Source organism: Podarcis raffonei, chromosome 3 (genome assembly GCF_027172205.1).
Source record: "Podarcis raffonei isolate rPodRaf1 chromosome 3, rPodRaf1.pri, whole genome shotgun sequence".
Lineage (NCBI taxonomy): Eukaryota > Metazoa > Chordata > Lepidosauria > Squamata > Lacertidae > Podarcis > Podarcis raffonei.
Genome location: NC_070604.1, coordinates 118,569,648 through 118,579,106, shown reverse-complemented (window position 1 = coordinate 118,579,106; position 9,459 = coordinate 118,569,648). Strand labels below are relative to the sequence as shown.

The following is a 9,459-nucleotide window of genomic DNA, read 5'->3' as shown; positions in this document are numbered from 1 at the left end:
GCATCTGCCATTTTGCCTCGCCAGAAGTCCCCATATGATGTGCCTTATGCCGTTGAACCAACCACACAACATTCATTGCCTACTAATAAATCTACAACACTTAAAATATAAATCCGGGGACATTAAATGAAATCCGGGGATGGATTTTGTCCGGGGGCAGATTTGTAAATCCGGGGACTGTCCCCGGGAAACGGGGACATCTGGTAACCATACTTCACACCCTTATTCCACCCATGGGGAGGGGAGACTGTATCTGAAGGAAAGTATTGGGTTAGGGTAGCCTCTCTGCCTCCCCTTGAGGAAGCTGGTTGTTTGTATTCTCCATCTTTCCTGCAAAGCACTCTGGGAACATGATCGTGACTGTCGCCACCGCCCAGCCGTACTGGATCGGTGGAAGAGCCCTTGCCAGATCTGCTCCGCCTTCCCTCTTTGTCCTCTGACCTCACCTGCCTTCCCCTGCCGAGCAAAAGAACAAGCAAGCTTCTCCTCCTCTGCGTCGGCAAGGTCACCCTCCACGCTCGCTTCTGCCCCTCTGCCCTCCCATCCCCTCCCTCTAGCAAAGCGAGAACCGGCGGGAGTTGATGTTCATCTTTGTCACGCCAATGAGCTTGAGTGGGGTGGAGAGGCTGAAGGAGGACGTCAGCGGGAAGTCGCACAGGAGGTCAGAGAGCTCGTCCCGCTCCTCCAGCTCGTAGGTGGCATCGTTGAGCATCCGCCGGTGGAGGTGGCAGGTCTGCTCGATTTTGAGCTTGTTGATGTCACTGCGTAGGCGCATCAGCTGCCGGGCCAGCTGCTGGTCCTGGAGACGCATTTCCATCTGAAACACAAAAGGCAGGCAGGGATAGTTTCATAGTCAAGGGGCATGAGGGGTTGAAGCAGACCCTCCAAGTGTCCCTACTTTCCAGGGACAGCCCCTTGACGGCTTCTGATTTGATCCCTGAATGTCCCACTTTTCCTTAAAGGTAAAGGTAAAAGGACCCCTGACCATTAGGTCCAGTCGTGGCCGACTCTGGGGTTGCGGCGCTCATCTCGCTTTATTGGCCGAGGGAGTCGGCGTACAGCTTCCGGGTCATGTGGCCAGCATGACTAAGCCGCTTCTGGCGAACCAGAGCAGTGCACGGAAACACCGTTTACCTTCCCACCAGAGCGGTACCTATTTATCTACTTGCACTTTGACGTACTTTCGAACTGCTAGGTTGGCAGGAGCAGGGACCGAGCAACGGGAGCTCACCCTGTCGCAAGGATTCGAACTGCCAACCTAATGATCGGCAAGTCCCAGGCTCTGTGGTTTAACCCACAGCGCCACCCCTGTCCCTCACTTTTCCTTAGGACATTCCTATTTTCATCAGAGAAATGTTAGAGGGTATGGAATATGATTTGATCCTAGAATGTCCCACTTTTCCTTAGGAAAAAGTCCCTATTTTCATCAGAGAAATAATAACAACAATAATAATAATATTTTATTTATATCCCTCCCCAGCTGAAGCCGGGCTCAGAGTGGCTAACAACAGTAAAATAATACAGCATTCTAAAATCAATTCATTATAAAATCAGTTCAAATCAAATTGATGGCAACCATTGGGCTAGAGTTCTGTGAAGAAATTACCAAAGGAGGGGGTCAGACTGTCCCTTGGCCAAAGGCCTGGTGGAACAGCTCTGTCTTGCAGGCCCTGTGGAAAGATGTCAAGTCCCACAGGGCCCTAGGAATATGATTTGATCCTAGAATGTCCCACTTTCTCTTAGGAAAAAGTCCCTATTTTCATCAGAGAAATGTTGGAGGGTATGGAATATGATTTGATCCTAGAATGTCCCACTTTTCCTTAGGAAAAAGTCCCAGTTTTCATCAGAGAAATGTTGGAGGGTAAGATTAAAGTGGCAACTTTAATCAGGAAAGGGGGAAGGGAGCAAATTTGTTTATTGGATTTTTATTCTGCCCTCCCCCCCCCAAGGAAACCCAGGTGCCAAACAGAGGCACAATTTAAAAATGAAGCAGAACAAAACATTCTGAAAATAATTATGGTTAAAAGCTTTTTAACATTCCATTTTAATTGTAGTCACCCACTCTGGGGCCTTAGGGTGAAAGGTAGGCAAGAATATTTATTTATTGCACACTCTTCTTCCTTAAAGTCCCTGGGTGATTTGCAACATCAAAGCACAATGTTAAGAACAGTTTGAAGCAACTTGCAATCACAAGAATAAGCTGCGTCCTAAAAACGTACACCTCAAGCGTCAAAAGCCAGGGTGAAGAGGTGTTTCTTCAGCCTTCTCCAGAAGCTGTTAAATGAAGGCACCAGGTGCACCTCTGTAGAGAAGGAGGTCCACAATTTAAAAGCCGCCACAGAGAAGGCTCTCTCCTGGACCAAAACCACCACCCTTGCCTCAGAGGGAAGAGGAACTACAGTCGTACTTTGGTTGTCAAACGCCTTGGTACTCGTATGTTTCGGCTCCTGAACAATCGAAACCCGGAAGTGAGTGTTCCGGTTTTTGAATTTTTGGGGGAAGCTGAATGTCCAGTGCAGCTTCCGGGACTTCCAATTGGCTGCAGGAAGCTCCTGCAGCCAATCGGAAGCCACGCTTTGGTTTCTGAACGTTTTGGAAGTCGAATGGAGTTCCGGAACGGATTCCGTTCAACTTCCAAGGTACGACAGTATTGAGAAGGACACCTCTGCTGATTGCGGCACCTGAGAGGGGATGTAAAGAAGGAGACTGTGTTTTGGGTATTTGGGGCCCGAGTCATTTAGGGCTTTAAACAGTGACATGAGCACCTTGAACTGGGATCAGAAACACACTCTCAACCAGTGCAGCTATTTCAAAACTGGTCTTCTATGAGATCTAGAATGGAAGCCCAGCCAGTAATCCGGCCACTGCATTTTGGACAAGCTGAAGTTTCCGAGTCACCTATAAGAGTTATTGTTATTTGTTAATTTCATAGAATTTACAAGCGGCTTGAATGCAAAACAACAACAACCCTCCTCAAAGCTGTTTACAAATAAAATCAAGAAAAAATTACACTTTAACGCATACAAAAATTAAAATACTAAAATGGAATTGCATTGGCTTTCTAAGCATCTGGGTATGCTTCTCTAAACAGGAATGTTTTTAGCAGGTCCTGAAAAGAATGCCATGAAAGTGCATGAAGGTGGTTGATCTCAACAGTGGGGATAACTTCAAAATGACCCATGATGATAATGATGATGATGATGATGATGATGATGATGATGATGATGATGATGTTCTGATTATGAGGGCATCTAGATCTTATGGAAAAAGTAGTTGTTGACTTTGTTGTTGTTTAGTCGTTTAGTCGTGTCCGCCTCTTCGTGGCCCCATGGACCAGAGCACGCCAGGCACTCCTGTCTTCCACTGCCTCCCACAGTTTGGTCAAACTCATACTGGTAGCTTCGAGAACACTATCCAACCATCTCGTCCTCTGTCATCCCCTTCTCCTTGTGCCCTCCATCTTTCCCAACATCAGGGTCTTTTCCAGGGAATCTTGGAATCCAAAGTCTTGGAGCCTCAGCTTCAGGATCTGTCCTTCCAGTGAGCACTCAGGGCTGATTTCCTTCAGAATGGAGAGGTTTGATCTTCTTGCAGTCCATGGGACTCTCAAGAGTCTCCTCCAGCACCATAATTCAAAAGCATACCAATTCTTCAGCGATCAGCCTTCCAGCTCTCACTTCCATACATCACTACTGGGAAAACCATAGCTTTAACTATACGGAGTTTTAACTATAGTTCTTGACTGGATGGCCCCATTTCTTGTGCCTCTATAGTCTTACAACCTTATTTCCATCTGCAATGGGACTCTGCCATTGTTTTGTTAAAAGGAGAGGGGGAAATGAGGATCAGTTCTTCAGCAGCTCCAACCCAACAGTTTCCAAACTTTCCCAGGGAGATAAAGCTTCCCGCCAGCTTTCATTTGCTCTTTCAGGGTGAGAAGGGTCTCTCTCCCCCATTGTAAAACAAAGAAGGGAGTTGGTGGGGAGCTGATCTCCACAGGATAGGAACATAAAGGACAAAGCCTTGTGATGGTTGACAAAAGGATTACAGCTATGACATGGAGGAAAGGTGCCAGCACTGAATCCCTGTCCTCTGGCTTCAGACTTGGTGCTCAGTTTCGGGTGTCCCAGATAAAAAGACCGAGTTTCTCACACATTAGATTCTCCTTTGGCAATAGATGAAGAACCAGAGAAAGGTTAATTGTGCTGCACAAGGCAGAAGGCAGCATTCTGGGCCAATGAAGCTGACCTTTGTATACAATATTTTTTAATCTCAGGGCCATAGGTTCAATCCCACTTTGGGGCAAAAAAGTCCTGCATTCTGGGGCTTGGATTAGATGCCCTTTGTGGTCCGTTACATCTCCACAATTCTATGATTCTATTAATACTAATAATACTAATACTAATAATAATAATAACAATTTATATCCTGCCCTCCCCAGCCGAAGCCGAGCTCAGAGTAGCTAACAACAATAAAAGTAACACAACATTCTAAAATCAATTCATTTTAAAATCAATTCAAAATCAAATTAATGGCAACCATTGGGCTAGAGTTCTATGAGGATTACCAAAGGAGGGGGTCAGACTGTGCCTTGGCCAAAGGCCTGGTGGAACAGCTCTGTCTTGTAGGCCCTGCGGAAAGATGTCAAGTTCCGCAGGGCCCTAGTCTCCTGTGACAGAGCATTCCACCAGATCGGGGCCACAGCTGAAAAAGCCCTGGCTCTGGTTCAGGCTAGCTTAACCTCCCTGTGGCCCGGGACCTCCAATATATTTTTATTTGAAGACCGTAAGGTCCTCCGTGGGACATGCCAGGAGAGGCGGTCCCGTAGGTATGAGGGTCCTTGGCTGTATAGGGCTTTAAAGGTTAAAACCAGCACCTTGAACCTGATCCTGTACTCCACCAGGAGCCAGTGCAGCTGGTATAGCACCAGGTGAATGTGATCCCGCAGCGAGGACCCCATAAGGAGTCTCGCTGTGGCATTCTGCACCTGCTGAAGTTTCTGGGTCAGTCTCAAGGGCAGCCCCACGTAGAGTGAGTTACAATAATCCAGTCTGGAGGTTACCATCGCGTGGATCACAGTGGCTAGGTCAGGGCAAGAGAGGTAAGGAGCCAACTGCTTAGCTTGGCGGAGATGAAAAATTGCTGCCTTTGTTATAGCTGTCGAAGATTACACCCAAACTCTTAACGGACGGTGCTGGCACTAATTGTTCCCCCGCAAGAGATGGGAGTTGCCCCCCCCCAATCCCATATCATCCCGACCCAGCCAAAGGACCTCTGTCTTTGAAGGATTTAACTTCAACCAGCTCCCACGTAACCATCCAGCCACAGCTTCCAAACATCTGATCAGTGTGTCTGGGGCACAGTCAGGATGGCTATCCATCAACAGATAGAGTTGGGTGTCATCAGCATACTGATGGCAGCCCAACCCAAAACTCCAGACAAGCTGGGCGAGGGGGTGCATAAAGATGTTGAAAAGCATCGGGGAGAGTATCGCACCCTGCGGCACTCCACACATCAAGGAGTGGCGCGACAGCAGTTCCCCCCCCCCAAGCGCCACCCTCTGTCCCCGACCAGAGAGAAACGAGCGCAGCCATTGAAGGACTGTGCCCTGGATCCCCACATCGGCGAGGCGGTGGTCCAGAAGTTGGCAGTTCAAATCCCTGTTACAGGGTGAGCTCCCATTGCTCAGTACCAGCTCCTGCCAACTTAGCAGTTTGGAAGCACATCAAAGTGCAAGTAGATAAGTAGGTACCACTCCGGCGGGAAGGTAAATGGCGTTTCTGTGTGCCGCTCTGGTTTCACCAGAAGTGGCTTAGTCATGCTGGCCACATGACCCAGAAAAACTGTCTGCGGACAAACGTCGGCTCCCTCAGCCTCTAAAATGAGATGAGCGCTGCAACCCCAGAGTTGTTCACGACTGGACTTAACTGTCAGGGGTCCTTTAACCTTTACCTGCCCATGCCAGCCATGTGGCTCCAGGAAGACAGACCAGAAGGGAATGCAGTCCTCTGGATGAAATAAAGTTCCCCCACCCATGATAGATGGCAAAGTGTGTTCTCCTTAAAAGAGAGCACGTGTTGCAGTGGGGTCTAGCAGGCCACCCCACTGTTGCTTAGCAGATCTGTTTGGATGGCCACAGCCTGTGATTGGGTACTTGTGTTTCTGGGGAGATTGGATGTTGCCAATTTGTGGGTTGGGCTCAAGGGTTTTAAATATAGGGCATGCAGCTTTGGGCGTCCTCTTTTGCTGCATGCACTGGATCACCTGCCCACCCTCCCTGAACTGGGGATTTTGCGCTTGATCTTGCTATGCCTGTCATGGGGTGGCCTGCTTTTGGGGCAGGGGCCTGGTAGGAATTTTGTCCATTTGGCTGATTAGCTGGAGCTGTTTAGTTTTTGCCTACTGCGTAGCAAATCATCACAACTTGTAAGGTTTGCAGTTAGGCATTGGTTAAAAAATTCGTTGGTGGAGGGGTAAGTGCCTAACCCTCCAATGCTGGTGCTGCAAGGGAATTCCATTAAAGGAATCCAGGGGCTTGCCATGCTTTCGTCCAAGTCCCTGGCCTCTGGGAGCATGCAGGGAGAGGTGAGGGTCTGGTGCCCAGCTTCATTTCTCCCCAATATTGTTTTCCCTGACCGGCCTCCGCTGGAATCCAGAAGTCAGTTCTGTCCCTGGACAGATAGTGGGAACCAATGCCTAAGCAACCACTCACAGTTATGTATTTAAATAAAATTGTGGCCAAAATTATACCAAAAACCTTAAACAAAGAATTACGTGTGACGTGTGAGTTATTGGGGTGGCTTGGGGACCTCAACACACAGTGTGTACTACTTGGCTTCAGCATGTGGACAGCTCTTCCTGCTTCCCCTCCTTCTGCAGAATGGACCCCCCAAAGTCCTGCACTGATGGTACTACCAGCTCTGCAAAGCGGTCTCCAGGTATGCAGGGAAAAAACTGACAATTTCCTTCTGCCTGTCTTCCTTTCTAAATTCAGCAAAGGGCCCTGGTCAGCATTTCCATTAAATCAACTTAGGCTGGCATTATAATCACAGTCTCTGTTCGGTCTCCAGGCTGCACGCAATTACAGCAGGCATTAACATCGATTGGAAGGAGAGGCACAAAACTGCTATTAAGCTATTTTGACCAAGAAAGTACAGGAAATTCAGCCAACGGAGCAGGTGATTTTCTCTAGGACAGCATCACCCATCTCCTCTTCATTGGGGGGGGGGGAGAGTGCTTGGGCCATAGCTCAGTGGTTAGTGCACCCACATTGCATACAGAAGGTTCAAGGTTCAATTTCTGGCATCTCCAGCCAGGGCAGGGACTGGGAGACCACCTGCTTTAAAACCCTGAAAATCCACTGCTATTCATAGAACCATAGAATATTAGAGTGGGAAAGGGATCCAAGGGTCATCTAGACCAACCCCCTGCAATGCAGAAATTTCAGTTAAAGCATCCATGACAGGTGGCCATCAAAACCTCTGTTAAAAATTCTCCAAGGAAGGAGAGTCCACCATCTTCCGAGGAAGTCAATGTCACAATGCCTGCAGTGCCACATCGGTTTGCAATGTTTTTATTTATTTAAAAGTCCTCATGGAAATTCAATGGCGTTTGATCAGGATGTTAGACAAGATGAACTCCAAGATCCCTCTCAATTATACAAGATTCCATGAATTCATGAGCTATGATCCCTCTCCAGATTTAATTATTTTTAAGCAACATTTACAGAAAGGTAGCCGTGTTGGTCTGCCATAGTCAAAACAAAAAAATTTTTTTCCTTCCAGTAGCACCTAAAAGACCAACTAAGTTAGTTCTTGGTATGAGCTTTCGTGTGCATGCACACTTCTTCAGATACACACTTCTTCAGATACACTTCTTCAGATACACACTTCTTCAGATACACACTTCTTCAGGTGCTACTGGAAGGAAAAATTTTTTTTTATTTTAAGCAACATTGTTGAGGTTATCTCTTTTCTTTTCTTTTATAGTGGCAAAATAAGCAGGTGAGAGAAGAAGACCCCCCCCCCAAAAAAAAAAAAACACAGCACAAATGAGCCGAATGTTGGGCAGGGGAGCTCAGAGAGAGAGTGAACTTTCATTGCAATCTCCAGGTCGGAAGGAGTTCCTTAAATGCTGCTGGAAGGAGTATATAAAGTTATGCATGCCAGCTAGCTTACTGCATAAAGGACGGAGAGTAATAAAAGAAGGAACAATAGAGGGAAAGGAACAGGAAGGAAGAGGGGGGGAAATGGAACAAAAAAAAAGTTCAGACTGTAAGCTCATTGAGAGCAGAGGCCTATTTTTGTTTTCCCCTTTCCTTACGGAATGATGGTTCTGCATGTATAAACGAACAAAGGGAAAGAGGAAAGAAAGAAAGAAAGAAAGAAAGAAAGAAAGAAAGAAGAGAGAGTTGTGTGTTTTCTGTGAATAATTGTGACTAAAGAGAGGTGAGATTTTTCTTCTTCCCTTAGGGTGAAATCCAGCGCACACACATAAGAAAGTAGACCCACTGAAGTCAGAGGAACATGCAACACTTCGAAGCTGCCACTATTTGAGGGTGATATTTAATCACATGCCAGCAAGTTCAGGCTGAACACATTGCTGATGGGGAGGCCTTGTGCAACAAACCTGTTTCCCCAAGAGGTCAGACTTTTTGCAATAAGGAAAGTGCTGCGGTAAGTGCAGGATAACACTGGTTTCGACACCAAGCCGTCTAACTTCCCCACAAACAAATCAGAACAGAATAGCCAGCATCGTCTAACCTCCCTGCAAAGAAATCAGGGCGAATGCTCAATAAACAGGTCGTCAGGAAGCAACGCATTTAAAAGGTTAATAAACATCAACAGGAACCAACTTACCAGTTCTTTCCTGAGCCAGTTTAGAGCCTCATCAATATTTCCAAAGCCACTGATTTTCTCCTGGGTCATCACCGGAACTTGCGCTTTCAAAGAGCCTCCATTGATATGAACTTGCACCTCTGTTAAAGGAACGCTTTCCCCCATTGGTTTCTCATCCCGGCTGGCTTCTGCAGAAGGCTCTGGGTGGCTTTTCCATGCAATCCCCTCCAGCTGGGCCTTCCACTCCAAATAGGAGGGTCTCCTCGTCTCCAGCCTCAGTTTCTCCGTCAGAGCTTTCAGGTTCCGCAAGTGGTCGTCAGGAGGAGCGCCTCCTCCCGTCTCAGGATCTGCACCGTCCAACATTTCTTCTATCTCAATCTTAGGAGCAGACACCTTACTTTCCGGCAGAATGCCATCAACATCCATCAAGAGGTTAGCAGAGGGCTCCAATATCCAGGCAAGACCATCCATGCAGTGATCAGTTGATCCAAATTTCCTTTGCTCAGAAGTTGGGACTCAGCCACTCAGTCCAAGACACCCCCTTTAGCAACACGGGACACCATCTAAGCAGGAACACAAAGGCACATTGTTGGTTTCCAGCCGCAAATTGTCAAGCGGGGAG

General features: G+C 47.4%; 1 protein-coding gene across 1 annotated transcript in view; it reads right to left on the bottom strand.

Moving 5' to 3' along the window:
• Window positions 1-231: 231 nt before the first annotated feature.
• Window positions 232-9,459, bottom strand: part of FAM167A (family with sequence similarity 167 member A) — a 28,657-nt gene continuing 19,429 nt past the window's right edge. Inside the window, exons 3-4 of the mRNA XM_053383734.1 lie at window positions 8,859-9,400; window positions 232-817 (exon numbers count right to left, since the gene is read on the bottom strand). Of these exons, the coding sequence (XP_053239709.1) occupies window positions 554-817; window positions 8,859-9,308 (714 nt within the window). The 5' untranslated portion in view covers window positions 9,309-9,400 and the 3' untranslated portion in view covers window positions 232-553. The remainder of the gene's footprint in view (window positions 818-8,858; window positions 9,401-9,459) is intronic.